General features: G+C 36.6%; 1 protein-coding gene across 1 annotated transcript in view; it reads left to right on the top strand.

The window, feature by feature from the left end:
• Nucleotides 1-16,502, top strand: part of LOC122810347 (fatty acyl-CoA hydrolase precursor, medium chain-like) — a 520,290-nt gene that overhangs the window by 420,994 nt on the left and 82,794 nt on the right. Inside the window, exon 11 of the mRNA XM_044081928.1 lies at nt 1,503-1,652. Within this exon, the coding sequence (XP_043937863.1) occupies nt 1,503-1,652 (150 nt within the window). The remainder of the gene's footprint in view (nt 1-1,502; nt 1,653-16,502) is intronic.

Here is a 16,502-nt window from a genome sequence, read left to right as displayed (position 1 = left end):
CCACCTGATCATGAAGGGATTCACATCTAGATCAAGGGAGGTCATCGTCCCCCCTGTACTCATCACTTATTAGACCTATGATTGAGTACAATGCCCCGTTCGGAATGTATCTGACCAGACACCTGCTGCAGCTTGAAAGGCCCCAAAGTTCCTCACCAAAAGGATAAAGGGTCTCAAAATATGTCTTATGCTGCCCGACTGAAAGAACTCCAGCTCTATTCAGTCTCATACCGCTTGCTCAGAGGTGACCTGTGCCTGACATATAAGGCCATGTCAAACCCAGATTTGATGAATATGCTTCACCTCAAAAATCTAGATCCCTCAGAACCACAAGGGCGGAGACTTAAACCTTGACACGGTTATAAATAGAACGTGCTGGAGGGACAGATTCATCACCCAGAGACTCCCTATGCTGTGGAACAAAATCCCGGTACATGTGAGGCAGAGCACCTCTCTGGCCTTGTTCAAGAGGAATCTTGACCAATGGATGGGAGATTGCAGATATACCCCAGGGATTACTTCAGTGTCACTGCTTGACAGAGGCACAGCAAAATGATAGGCATAGTTTTTATTCAAACTAAAGGGGTGGATAACTATGGGCTAGGCTTATAAATGCCCTTGGGCAGATAGCCTAGTATGAACCTATAAACCTATGAACCTATAAGGTTCAGCAACAGTTATAAAGTCAGGAAAAAAATGGACTAACTGTTAAGTCTTAATAAAGCATCATTCTTGGATCCCACGTGTACAAGCTTCTCAAAGGACACTCCTGTCCTTCCCTTGTCTCCAACCTCTTCAGACAACCCCCAGTTACATTCTAAGTAGTTTTTACCACTCTGGTCCACTTTTTCAGTGTCCCAGAAACAGACCATTGCACTAACTATGCATCCTAGACCCCAAACTCTGGGAATCCTTCCCTACTAAAATTAAAGACTTCATGTTGTACCCCTCATCTCTTACCCAGCTTAAAGATAATGCCAAGTGCAAGTCAATTTGCAAATGTTTTCCCTGGGGACACATCACCTGGTCCCCACTCTCCCTTTCACCTGTCAGGCCCATGTGTCTTCCTCACATTATTTCCCAACACTAGTATGTGACATCTCTTCCACATTGTATGCATTATATAAAGATAATATCTGTGTGCCCTTACTTCTGCTATTAAACGTTGTTCTCTATCCCCTCACTGATTATCTTTCTTCTTTTTCGTACCTTCTTACTCTAACCACCCTTTCCTATTGCCCTCTGTACTGTACTTTATTATTATTATTACACTTACTGATTCATTGCTATCTGCACCCCACATTTTGTTTGTATTCATAATACTACTTGTTAATGTGCTTGTCTACTGTCATCTAGGTTTGTCCACACTGAAACTGAAATAGGTCCATTTGGGTTAGTGCTCTACGCTGCTTATCAAATTGAATAAATAAGTAAATAAAATCACATACTGTCTTGTTGTTTCATTACAATAATTTTAATTTACATATTTTATTTTCTTTAAGATGCCCAAAACCCAGTATATCTTTATGAATTTCAACACCGCCCCAGTGCATTTAGAGACAGCAGACCAGATTTTGTAAAATCTGATCACGCAGATGAAATTGGATTTGTTTTTGGTGCTCCCTTTTCTACCAGCGATTTTGTACTGCTAGGTAAGTAATTTTCTCACGAGTATTCAGTATTCTATCTACAAATTATGTTATAGCCTATATTATAAAGAATGGAGGATTAGAATAAAAGCAGCAAGCAATTCTGAGTAATAAAAGTTTATTGGGAGCTGTGTACTATAATATATGTAAACTATTTAAAATATAAAGTCTATATTTTTCATTCCTGAATCTAGGTATCTAATGTAAACTGTGGATAATGGTTAATTTTTGCTTATTTATTTAATTTCTTAACTGGATAGTCACAGGGGTATTGCTATCCCCACCCTTTTTAGGTGCGTAGTTTAGTTAAGCAATGAAGAATTATCCAACCAGAGAATAATGAAGGTATGAAATATTCTATCCAGCTTCGACTTTAGGAATATGTCACTGTCTTCTAAATAATTTTTTCTTCTATTATTTTTGTCTTTTTTTTAAATGTGTTATCTCTCATGATTACTAAGTTGCTATGTAAACAGCTGTATTGTCTGTAAAGTTTACAGTATCTGTAGTTGCAACTATCTGTTTTTGTGGAGTTTTTCTCACCGGGCCTCTACTGAAAATAGACATATATCCAGTTAGACTAGCCCGGTCAACAAATGTAAAATAAATACATAAAATAAAAATGTATTAATCTTGTAACCCCACTAGACACAAGTGCCTCATTTCAGATGACCTTGGAGCACTATCTGGTTAAGTGACTTACTCAACATGAATAAACAGAGATGACGGGAATAAATACTACGAGCGCAGGACAAAGATATCTAGCAACTCATCTCCTCAATTATCTGTGTTAAACTAACAGAGATTTTTATTTATTTATTTAACATTTGTTTACTGGGAAAGTCCAACTTGTAACAAAGCCAATTTTCAGCAGAGGCCCAGGGAGTAATGCTCCAGATGCATGTCTTTGTAACATGGGAGGAAACCGGTGTACCCGGAGAAAACCCACACAAATGCAGGGAGGACATGCAGACTCCACACAGAAGGCACTCCAGCTGAGAATCGAACCAGAAAACCTCTTGATGTGAGGCGATAACACTACCACTGCACCACTGTGCCGTCCTCAGTAGTAGCCAGATCAAACATGCTAGGTATGGAGAAGTCAGTTTAAACAATATATATTGATAGCTACATATCTATCTATATCTATATCTATATCGCACACATACTACACTGTCAAAAGTCACTTGTGAGTAGGTGTTAAAGTTTGTGTGTGGAGGCAGCAATACAAACATATTTATGTTGTATTATTTGTAATGCTCCTTAATCCTGGTTTGTTTCAACACTGAAGACTGCTATGAAGTAGCTACTGCATGTCCGACAGTAACTGGCAATGGAGTGAAGGACCTGGTGACAGAGTTACTTTGAACTGGAGATGATTAGTGATACATAATAGGGAACTGGTCTTGAAGACAAAAAATACAGATCTGACTAGACAAACTCTTCACTTCAAATGCCAGGGGTTTGCTTATTTCACCCACATTCTTAAACCATTCCTAGACTCCCCGTCTGCCATAAACACAGCCTTGGTCATCTGTTATCATGCTTTCAGCATTAGGTATTGACCTGTGTCATTTGTCTTCCACATGAAGAAATTAAAATATTTTTCAATTTTAGAGCTGTCCATCCTGTAGAGCAGAGTGTGTGATATACCTTTAAGAAGCTTTCCAGTGAGTCAGCACATGCATATAAGTACTGTGAACACGCAAGCAAGAGTCCCATTTTGAGTGGGTAGCCAGAGTGAGAGCATGCAAGTATGTAGTCAGTCAGTTAGTTAGATAGTTTTTTAAGTTTAATGTTCCTCCCATCCATAATAATGTATTTGCATACAATAAACTGCTTAAATGAACACCCAAGCCTCAACGTCTTTTTAATGCACATAAAAAGAGTGACATGGTGTCAGAATGGGATCCAGTGTCACATCCATGAGGCAACCGGTTAAAGTTGGAGGAATATACAGGAGTGGATCGTCCCTACTGCTCAAACAACTCGCAAAACAGGTCAGAAATGAATTCAAGGTACTAAAACTTGTTTAAATGATTTATTTTGTTATAAATATAAAACTAGGCACTCAGAATGCTCAAAATGACTTTCTTATTAAATGAAATGTCTGAAACTGTGACATATTGATAAAAATATTTGAAATAATTACAAAAATGCTTGAAACAATATCTGAATTGCATAAAATGTGCAAAAAAAAGGAAAACAACCGTATTTTTCGCTATGTACTACTTTTTCATATTAACTAAAACTATTTAAAGTATCTAAAGTGTGCAAAGTGTTTGCAAAGTGTGTGTGCAGTATTACAGTGCAGTTATTTCACAAAATACAGTCATTTCAAAGAATATTTTGCACAGTACACTTATTTCAAAGCATATTTTGTAGAGTACAGTCTTTCAAAGAGCTTATTGTGCATTTGAATAATATTACATTTACCTGGTGTGTGTGAATATTCATAAGTAATTACAAGGGCCAGTTTTGCATTGTGCTTTACTATAATCTGTGGGCATGGCAGGTTTTCGCAGACCCACACCGCTTGTGTTTGATAACAATAGTGCAGAAAATTGGAGAATGTTTGAGCAGGGATATAATATTTTCATACAGGCTGCTTTTTCTGACAAAGACATGTACAAAGGCATTTATTCTGCTTAATTTAGCTGGTTCAGAGGCCATTGAAAGACCGTGTTCATTTGTGTATGCACCTGCTGTGTTAGCAGGGGGGGGATCCATATTGTGGCCGGATAAAACAAGGGAAGACCCTGAATACTTAAAATGTAAATTTAGAGAAATGTGTAACCCCCAAATGAATATTACAATGGAAAGGCACTTATTTTACACATGGGATAAAAAGTCTGGTGAAACTTTTGCAGCATATATAACTGACTTCAGAAACAAGGCTAAAATAACACAGTGAGAGATATTTTGCTTCGAGACAGTGATTTAATGTTGAAAAAGGCCACAGAAATCTTCAGGTATACAAGCTTACAGAAAAGCAAACAAGTATGCTTACAAATGAGAATAGCTGTGGAAGGAACAGTGACAAAGCTCATGTTGATAGTATGCAGCACATGTTTAAAGAAACAGGCCGATGCAGGTCCTGTAACAGCCCCTGGGAAACCTTGAGTCTTTCCAGCAAATTCCAGAACATGCTCATTGAAGCATAAGGGTGAGTCAGCAAAGTCAAAACATGTGCTCCTGCCTAACTTCATAGTCAACTGTCATAACTGCGGTAGAAATCATGAGCCCAAAAGAGAAAAGTGCTTAGCTTTTGGTCAGTAGTGTCATTCTTGCAGTAAATGGAATCATTTCAAAAGGTTTTGTAAATCAAATAAGGCACATTCTTTTATAAAAGAGGGCATTCAAGGAGGCAAGTTGATCAATTGGATAGTTGCAACCCTACTTTTTATGTTGATGGTGTGTCTATTTGGTGAAACAGTTAATGCAGTAGATTTGTGAGCAGAGAACAAAATCTTCTTTTGTACTGTTTGGACTAATGGGAGTCCTGTAGAGCTCAAAGTAGATACTGGTTCAAAGTGCAATGTTATGTCAGCAAAAACATTTGCTAGAGTGAAAGCTACAGAGCAACTTGATATGACAAAGTATGCGAAGCTTGTTGCTTATGGTGGTGAAGAGATTCAAACCGAGGGCTCAGTAGTGCTTTCATGTTACTCTGCTGGGAACAGTTATGACTTGCAATGTTTCATAGTCAAGAGACAAGTACAGTCATTATTAGGCCTTAAAGACAGTTTGAAAATGGGACTGCTTTCACTTAATAAAGAAGTTCGCCATGTAAGCATGCATGACAACAGCTCAAATTTCACCCAAACAAATTTTTCTGAGTTTGCTGATATTTTTGCATTACAACTAGGCAAACTACCAGTTGTGTACTCCATGAAGTTAGACCCAGAGGTCAGCTCAGTTATCAGACCAGCACAGAAAGTTCCAGTAGCTATGCAGAACAGAGTCAAAGCCAAGCTAGACAGAATGGTGCAGCTAGGAGTAATTTGTCCAGTAGAAGAACCTACTGAATGGGTATCCTCCATGGTGGTAGCTCATAAGAAAACCTCAGATGATATCAGAAATTGTATTGATCCAAGAGATCTGAACAAAGCATTAAAAAGACCTCATTGTCCAATGCGCAAAGTTGAAACAGTTGCTGCCCTCATGCAAGATGCCACTGTTTTTTCTGTCTTACATGTAAAGAGTTCATTTTGGCAAATTTTGCTTGACCAAAAATCTTCATTGTTAACCTCATTCGGTACACCATTTGGAAGATACCGATTTCTGAGAATGCCATTTGGAATAAATTCTGCCAGTGAAGTCTTTCAGTCTGCAATGCAGCAATTTTTTTCAGGCTGTCCCTGTGCTATTATAGTAGATGATAATCTAGTAGGAGGAAATGATGACATCAAACATGACAGAAACTTCAAGAAAGTTCTAGAAAGTGTAAGTTCAGGCTATGAAAAGTTACTTATGTTTGTCACTTGTTTACCATTTCAGGCTTACAACCAGATCTTTCCAAACAAATAGCAATTCTCAGGCTGTCAGCTCCAGACAATGTCCAAGCCCTACAGTGTTTTCTTGGCATGGTCAATTATCTAAGCAAGGTCAATCCAGATTTGAGTCAACTTTCAGCTCTTTTAGTGGATGTAATTTGGTTATGGTCAAAACAGCACCAAAGAGTACTTAATGCCCTGAAACAGAAAATTGCCAACCCACCATCTCTCATCTACTATGATGTTCACAAACCAGTTACTCTTTCCTGTGATGCTTCTAAATTTGGTCTAGGTGCAGTCATTCTTCAAGAAGGTAATCCAGTAGCCCATGCTTCGAGAACTCTTACCCAGACCAAGATGCAGTATTCCCAGATTAAGAAAGAGCTTTTAGCAATTGTGTTTGCATGTTCGAAGTTTCATGATTATATTTATGATCGACCTATCCAGATTGAAATGGACCGCCAACTGGTTGTTACTATTTTGAGAAAGCCTATGCATATAGCTCCAGCTAGACTGCAACGTATGATGCTCAAATTGCAAAAGTACAATTTCAGTCTTGTTTACGCAAAAGGCAAACTTCTTTATTTTGCTGATACTTTATCCAGACCACCCAGAAAAAAACACAGAACAGTATAACAATGAGCAACTTGATTTTGATGTCAGGAAGTGAGAAATTTTTCTTCCACACATCTTGATGAGCTCAGAACTCACACAGCTTCAGATCCAGTTCTCCAGAAGCTCAACCACTTTATCCAACGAGAATGGCCTTCAAAGCAATCTTGTTTGCCAGTAGAAGTGCAACTTTATTTTCCATACAGAGATGAGATTTTTTCAGAAAATGGTATAATCATGAAAGATCCGAAAGTGATTTTTCCAAAATCCTTGCAACTAGAGTACATTCAGATCTTGCATTTTGGCAACCCAGAAACTGATTCTACCAAACGAAGAGCAAGAGGTGTAGTGTTTTAACATTCTGTGTCAAGAAATATTGAGAAAGTACTTTCATCTTGTTCAGTATGTAATAGTACAAAGCCAGATCAACAAAAAGAACCACTTCAGTTACGCTAGATTCCTGAACTACCTTGGTCAACAGTGGCCACAGATATCTTTGAGTGGATTGGTCAACATTACTTGGTGTTAGTAGACTCTTATTCAAATTGGTTCGAAATTGACCTACTTCCCAACCTAACTTCCAGTACTATCATTGCTAAGTTGAACTGACATTTTTCTGTCCATAGTAGTCTGCACAGAGCTATTTCTGACAATGGTGCACAGTTTACTAGTCAGCAGTTCAAGAGATTTGCAGAAGAGTGGAACTTTGTTCATATTACGAGTAGTCCTTAATGCCCTCAGTCAAATGGCTTGGCTGAACATGCTTTTTAAAGTGCAAAACAGCTGTTTGAGAAATCCAGATGTGATAATACCAATGTTTTTCTAAACTTGTTAAATCACAGAAATGTTCCTTGTGATAAACATTTTGGTTTACCTGCCAGATACTTATGTCAACACAAACCAGAACCACACTACCAATCAGCAGTAATTTGTTGGTTCCAAGTGCTAAGAACAACAAAGCAGTAAAAGCCCAACTGTTGAAGAAGCATTTGTCCCAGAAGTCTTACTATGATAAAACCAGCAAACTACTTCATTCTTTACAAAAAGGGGAGATAGTGAGGATGCAGACATCAAAAGGTTTTAATCGCATCGGATTTGTGAAAAGTTTGTGTCAAGAGCCAAGATCGTACATTGTGGAATCACAAGGATTGGAATTCAGACGAAAGTAGAAGCATTTGTTACTAGTGCCCGAACTAATATCATAGCATCTTGCCTGTGACAAAGACTCTAGTTCTCAGAGTGACTTGTCCAATGTTCCTGTTACAGAAAACATTCCATCAGCAATCCCCATTCCTGAGAAAATCCCTGAGACTCCTCAAGCAGAACATTCCCTAGTGACTGTCCCTGTTGCTAAACCCAGTCCTAACTATTATGTCATGAGATCAGGTCGCATTTCGAAACCTACTTCCAGATACACGTCAACTTGGACATGATGGTCTTTATTACTGTCTGTATAATTGCATGCCTATTAAAATGTTATTATTTATATGAGACAGCTCAGTAAAGAGGGAGGATGTAGCTCAGAGTGTGTGATATACCTTTAAGAAGCTTTCCAGTGAGTCAGCAGATGCATATAAGTACTCGGCACGTGAAAACAACAGGCCGTTTTGAGTGAGCAACAAGAGTGAGAGCATGCGAGTATGCAGGCAGTCAGTTAGTTGGATAGTTCATTTAAGTTTAATGTTCCCGCCATCCAGCCTAATGTATTTGTGTACAACAAATACTTAAACAAATACCCAAGCCTTAACATCTTCTTAATTCACATAAGAAGAGCAATACATCCTACCAAAAATATAATATTTTATGCCAAGAGGGTCATGAGTCAACTGCTTTGCAAGAACTGCAGGGTCTGAACAAAAGACTATTATATCATCTGCATCTAGTGACCTATTATAGTAAAAGCCAGAAAAGTCATTGTTTAAATTTAAGTAAGAGAGAAGGACTAACATGGCAGAGTCCTTGCAAAGACCATAGTATGCAAGTAGAATTATGTCAAGATTCCCATTTAGCCAGACTGTTATGGAATGAACCCAATATACCATCAATCTAGGTTACCAAAACCTGATATGAAAGCAGGCATCACAGAAAAATCTTAACAGCGTATATTAGATAGTTAAGCTCATATTGCAGAAGCTCCATACAAGAGCCCAAGACAGCCCTCCTCCTCTCCTTTCTAATCAGTCTACTTTACTATGCAAAGAAGAGTTACTAGTACATGTCCAACACCCTTTGCAATACAGAATAACAATTCATGCAGCCAAATAACAAATCCCCCCATAAAACAGAGGCAGATCATTTTTTTTTAGCTTAGGACAAAAAAAATGTCATTCTTTGGTTATGCCTGAGTTGTAGTTCTTAAACTCATCTCCCCTCCCCTAAACACTTTTCCTTCATAGCTGTCAAAGTGACAAAGGTAATTTGAGTTGTTTGCTGCTTTGATTGATAGCTCACAGCAAGAGACAAAGTTCACATACTGTTGCCTTGTACTATCCACCTACATACAATACGACACTTATGTTTGCTGCACCATAGCCTTTTTCTGTCCTCAAATTATAATCCTTACTACCTACTAATTAGTAACACATTGTTTGGCAAACCTTCCAACTTCATTGTTCAGGGATTCCTGAGAAAGCAAAATTCTTAAGTAATTGTGTCACAAAGGCCGTAAAAAATAAAACAATTTTGTTTTTATATAGCATTGTGATACACTTAAAGTAAGACTTTATGCATCGGCATGCATTTTCTAAACAAATGTAAACTATCATATTAGTGACTTAACAGTAGTCACCAGTGATTACCTGAGAAGTTATGAGGGCAGGCCAAAAGTAAGATAAAAAAAATCACAAGCATTCTGCAAAATCAGGGACATTTCAGATGTATGGTCTTGGACCATTTACCTCTTATTGTACTGTTGTCTGTATTTGCTTCTTATAATTTGTCTCTTACAATTGGAGGATTTATCAGTGTTGCTGTACCACATCCAAAAACCAGCGACACCTTTTCCAAAAAAATCTGTTTAATTCCACAGCGAATTGAATATAAAAAGCACAGTGAAGAACTTCACCAATTAATCTCTCTTAGCGCCTCGGCCGTGTCAGCCTTTACAGAGTAAAATGAATACTCACAATATTCCCTCTTATATTATACTTCCCTACAATTAATCAATTATCTAATTAAAATATTTAAAGTAACATCTACACTATACATGGCTAAAACAACTGAAATCAAATAAAACTCTGCCAATGACATTCCTTATTCAGCCCGTTCAGCTGCAAAGTATTATATTTCATTATTAAAATTGATTCCTTCTTTCTTAATAAATATTTCAGTAAATTTTCACCAGAAAAGTGTAAGGTTATGTGTTCCAAAATCGTTACAATTAAACTATCAGTTTCCCCTTTATGTACCGAATTAAAATAATTTGCTACTGGGCTGTTGATTTTTTTATTCTTTATATCCCTAACATGCTCCTTAATTCTCTCACTTAAACTCCTTTTGCTTTCACCTATATAGAAACAATTACATGAACATTTTATTGCATAAATTATGCCTTTCGTTGTACAAGTAAAACAATCGTGTATTTGAATGTTTTTTCCATTAATATAATGGAACATAGGTACTACATATTGGCAAATGGAACATCTGCCACAGGGATTAGTACCCAGTCTTCTTACATTAGCTCTTTAGCTCTCATCAATTCTTTTGGTCTTTGGTATCTACTATGTACTAAGAAATCTTTAATATTACGTCCCCTTTGATAAGATGTTCTTAATTCTATTTCCGATAAACTAAATACTTGTCTCCTGATTATTTTCCAATATTCTCTTAATACTTTACTAAATCTATCAGAAAAGCTGTATATTTAGAAAAAAAGAATATGCTGTTATTCTCTTCAACTAATTTCTTGTTTCTAATATAACCCTTATTATTCCTTTCTCTTTTTGTATTGTAATTTTCATAAATCTTCATATAACTGTCCATTATTATTTGTTCATCGTACCCTCTATCTAAGAACATTCTCATGGCTTTTATTGCCTCAGTTTTGGAATTATTTTCATCACTACACAGTCTTCTAATTCTTAATAGTTCTCCATATGGTATGGAAGCCAAAGTGTGTGGAGGATGACAGCTGGTTGCTTGTAACATTAAATTCTGCTGATCAAATTTTCTATGTATTTTGGTTTTGATTTTCTCATTATTAATGCCAACAATAGCAATATCGAGAAAATTAACTTTCAAGCCAACCTGCATTTGATCATATTTAATTCCAAATCTATTTTTATTCATATAATCTAAAAACTCATCTACCTATTCAATACCATTATAACATATGAAAACAAGGTCGTCTATAAACCTATAATAATTTTTTGCATATTTTTGAAAAAAGACACTTCTGTATATATGGGTACTTTCCATATACCCCATAAACATGTTTGCATACATAGGGGCGAACACTGCCTCCATGGCTGTGCCCTATTTTTGTTGATAAAGACTCCCCTCAAATTCAAATATGTTATTATTTAAACAAAAATCAACTAATTCTTTAATATATTGTGTTCTAGGATAATCTCCTAGAAAAAATTGTATAGCTTCCAATCCATATTTATGCTGGATATTAGTATATAAACTGGTTACATCAACTACTATAAAATACATATTTTCTAACCATTTAATGTTTTTAACCCTATCCAAAAAGTCAAAAGAATCTTTAATATATGATGGAAGTTTAATTACTTCCTTAAGCAACACTTCATGCAAAAGACATCCCAGGTTGTGTATAAAATATCCCATGGCCAAAACTATAGGATGACCTGGAGGTTGTCGTAAGTTCTTGTGAATTTCTGGCACACAAAAAAATTTTGCAACTATATTCTCTTTATTGATAAATTTCTTACTTGCTTCCGATGGTGAAAAATAATGTAACCTTACTCCTTTATCAATCAATACCTTAAACTCTTTTAGAGCCAGGTCTAAAATAGTAGTGTTCACCTTTCTATAAACCTCTTCATTATTTAAATGTTGCATACACATTTCATAATACATAGAAGAATTCATGACAACTAATTTTCCCCCTTTATCCGAGGGTTTAAAAACAATATTATCATTCCTACCCAATTGTTTCAATTTATGCCATTCATTTCTTGATAAATTATAGCTTTTCTCAGTGTTATTGAATTCATACAATTCCTTTTCAATTATCAAATTCATGGCATTATTAAACCTTTGAATATTAACATTTTTAAATGGTGGCATAAAAGTACTTTTGGTAGATATTGTGCTAGTATCAAACATAACATATGCATTATTTTCTACATCCGAATCACAAGAATAAAAACTGTTGTCACTAGATAAATCAGTGTTTTCACTAGTCAGATTCATGTAATATGTCTTATTATTATGAAAATATTCTTTTAAATGCATTTTTCGAACTAATCTAAAAAGTTCCATTTTAATTTCATGCACTCTTGGGAAAGCAGTAGGAACAAATTTTAGCCCCTTCTGTAAAACAGACATTTCATCATTGTCAAATTCATAATTAGATAAATTAACAACATAAGAGTCCAACATTTCATGTTCAACCTGCGAATTCACAACTGTATGCAATACCTGTTTAGTTAGTCCATCTGCTTCGCTTATATGGACCCTAGCCTTGGTCCCTCTGATTACCATGTCCCTGCCATACTCGTTTTCTGGTGCCAAATTCTGTTGTACCTGGTTCACGAAAATTAGATCAAAAAGATTCCGTGTTACCAGGTCTAGGCAAGTGGGGATATTCTCGATCTGCATATTCCTCTTCTTCCATCGAAGATGCTCCACTTTCTACAGAGTATGTGCTACGATTATATTGTTGTCCCTGAGTTCTTTGATTTTGAAAACTTACTTTGCGATGCTTGGTTTGTAAATTAGATGACAAAATGAAAGCCTTATTCTTCTCATAATCACACAAATCTCTTTGTAACTTGTTCTTCTTTCTGTGTATTAATTCCTTCTCATAGGAAGCTAGGCGTTCATTAATACTCGCCAAAAATGTCTCCAAAGCCGAATCAGATGTGGTCTTGACCACTTCCTCACACATTCTCTTGGTCTCTTCCAATATATTATTTCTTTTATAGTTGTCTCTGTTAAAATAGAGACCCATTCCATGCTACACCTATGGGCTGCAGCTATCCACCTATCATGAAATCTTTGTTCCTGCTCCTCCGTAAGTTCAAACAGAGCAGAAGGACTTTTGATAGCTCTCAGCCCTCTAGGGGTAATTTGCAACTCCTGGTACCTTTGTAAACTGTTTAAATTATAGAAAGTGGCAGTCTCTTTAAACAGTAACTTTTCTAATTGGGAGAAAAGTTCTTGTGCTGCAGGAAAAGCTGACAATTCTGTGCGCTTACCTATTGCTGCAAACGGATTAGTAGTAGTCCAGAACCTAGTTTCCTCCCATTTTTTGAAAGCATTATTCTGTTTATTAGAGTGCTGTTCTCCCAAACCACAATTCTGTTGATTACTCATCACATCACCATTATTCGTCACCATTCTCAAGTCAGCGGGAACATTAACAGGTTAATTCCTTTAAGTGAATTCCAACCCCGCTTCACAAAAAATATGGGGTAAGGAAGGAAATGAGTCACTGGTCATGTTGACTTAAAACCACTTCAGATCAAGAACTGCTGTACCACATCCAAAAATCAGCAACACCTTTTCCAAAAAATCTGTTTAATTCCACAGCGAATTGAATATAAAAAGCACAGTGAAGAACTTCACCAATTGATCTCTCTTAGCGCCTCGGCCGTGTCAGCCTTTACATAGTAAATTGAATACTCACAATATTCCCTCTTATGTTATACTTCACTACAATTAATCAATTTAATTTATCAGTGTTGTCTGCAGTAATTTTCTTAAGCCAATTTATCAGTGTTGTCTGCAGTAATTTTCTTAAGCCAATAAATCATTGTTAACGCATCTTCTCCAGTTTATTTTTCACACATTTTAACTTGGCATCCAACACCCCCTGTACTGTTTTGTCTCTGATTCCAGTCACTTCATAAGAAGTTGGATTGTTCAAGGCAACAGTACATGAACTTTGTCTCCTGCTGTGAGGTATCAGTCACAGCAGCAAACAGCTCAAATTATCTTTGCCACTTTGATAAATACTAAAGGAAGGTGAATGGGGGGAGGGGAAAGGGAAATGAGTTTAAGGACTACAACTCAGGTGTAATCAAAGAGTGAAAATCGGCAACTTTAAAAAAGGAAACAAAATAACAAGCACTGAGGATACTGTTCTGCATGATTATCCCTATTTGTCTTTAAGTCATTGAAAAACAAGAGATCGTAATTGAACCTGACTGACTAAAAGAAAGTAGGGTATATGTGAAAACACATGTAAAGTCAATGCATTAACAGGAGCTTAGGGACTATAATGTAATATTTTAAAGCCAAACACTGCACTGTGGGATACCGAGAGCTTGACTAAAAAAATCAAGATGCTGGACCCCATGTGGGCAGACTCTGGAATTACATTCAAAAATATAAAAAAGTATACAGAGTCTAAAAGTGGTGTTAAAATGTAGGAAACATCAATACATGGTGAAATAAACATGTATTTTTTACTCTGTGGGTGTGGTTCTCCTTTGAGGCTGGGATGAATAATAATGGTGAATACTGGTCTTGGAAAAACTCAATGGTAAATAATCAAGTCATCTGGAGTTTCAGATCAAAGTTCATGTTTGTACTTATCTTTTTAATTTATTCACCTGTCAACCAAGTAAACCCACTAGGCACATATACCTATTTTCAGGGGCATCCTGGGAAAGCTGTCTCATGACTTGACTTGATCATCCTACCCTGTTGAGTTCAGTTTAGCATAGTTCCTTGATCCCACATGTGGTTATCAGATGCAGTCTGTGAGCCCATGTTGAAGACCAGCAGTGCTTGCACAATGCCCAAAGGGTCCTTTAGCTTATAAAAGCCTAGTGGCACCTTCAGGCTTTTCTCTGGGATCATCATAGTAATACTGTACATCCAGTATTGCCTGTTATTATTTATATTAATAATTACAAAACCATGTTTCATACACGCTACTGAAAGGCTTCATCACAAAGCTTACATGATGGATAATACTACTGCACTGACACTTAACCCCTGGATTACTACTGCACTGACACTTGACCCCTGGATAATACCACCTCACTGACACTTGACCCCTGAATAATACTACTGCACTGACACTTGACCCCTGGATAATACTGCTGCACTGACACTTGACCCCTGGATAATACTACTGCACTAATACTTGCCCTCTGGATAATAGCACCTCACTGACACTTGACCCATGAATAATATTACTGCACTGACACTTGACCCCTGGAAAATACTACTGCATTGACACTTGACCCCTGGACAATACTACCACACTGACATTCGACCTCTGGCTAATACTACCTCATTGCACTTGACCCCTAACTAATACTACTGCACTAACACTTGGCCCCCTGGATAATACTACTGCACTGACACTTGACCCCTGTGTAGTATACCTAAAGAGATATTACATTTTGTTCATATAGTAATTATATATATTGTTATAATTTTCATATTTCTCTAAACATCCCAACCACCAAATGACTCAGACAGAACTGCTTACCCACATATTAAAGCTAACAGATAGATAAACAAAATGATGCTGCAAGTATGCCTATAGATCGAGCAGTTAATGAGATACTGTAAGTTGTTTATAAAACTTTGTATTTACTCCATTTATTGTGATTTATAAAATCCATTTTAAGGCCACAGAATGTAATAAATGTGACCTATAAAGACTAATTTGTGCTGAACAGCTGGCTCTTTACATTTCTTTAGTGATAGTTATGTTTTTAGAGATCTGGACATTTGTTTGAATGTTGATAACTCGATTTTTGTCAAAAGGCTCAGCATATAAATATCAGTTGTACAAACTACCAGAGGTCTCTTGGAGGGGTAATAAAAATGTCATTCAAGTTAAACCAAACATCAGTCGGTTAGGTATTATGCCAAGCAGACCTGCTCTGAGAGTGTAAGCTTATTGTCCTAAACACCAGTGGTAACCAGGGAAACAGGTAAGAAGCAGATAAGAATATTGGGGAGACAGTGCTCAAGGCCAGTTAATGATATTTCCAGTGATAGTGCTGTAGTGTGCAGATGTTCTTCCAAGTCACTCCAATACAGTATCAACAAGCACAGCTTTCATGTACATTTTAACTATGATGTTTGCTGCTGTAAGTTACCGAGAAGATAGAGAATTATATTTCATGACTTGACCTGGCAGAAATTTAAATAAATAAACAAATAAAAATAAATAAATAAGCAACATGAAGAATCACATAGGTTCACTGCACTGGAATTACATATGATGCACAGTGAAAGGTGAATAAATGATCAAGATATCGTAAATATGGAAAAAGTCAGCACAGATCCAAAGATCCTTTCTGTAGTGACTTAAGTAAAGAACATTTTCAACATGACAATCATATAGCAGAGGCTGAAGAATGAGAGTCTGAGATACTAGAGGCAATGATTCTGCATGCCAATGCTATTGAAGAGCTACAGAAAAGGAATATTATTTTAAAAGAGAACTATGACTTTTTTGTTATCAAAGGTGAAAAATATTTAAAGGGAAACAAGCTGATATAGATGATAGGGCTCACAGAAAAGAATCTTTAAATCACTGGATTACCGACAGAAATGAGGAAGGGCAAGACTGCTTTTCCAACATGCA

Source organism: Protopterus annectens, chromosome 8.part1 (genome assembly GCF_019279795.1).
Source record: "Protopterus annectens isolate FY-2018-M chromosome 8.part1, PAN1.0, whole genome shotgun sequence".
NCBI lineage: Eukaryota > Metazoa > Chordata > Ceratodontiformes > Protopteridae > Protopterus > Protopterus annectens.
The sequence above is the reverse complement of the archived record's forward strand: the minus strand, read 5'-3'. Positions and strand labels throughout refer to the sequence as shown.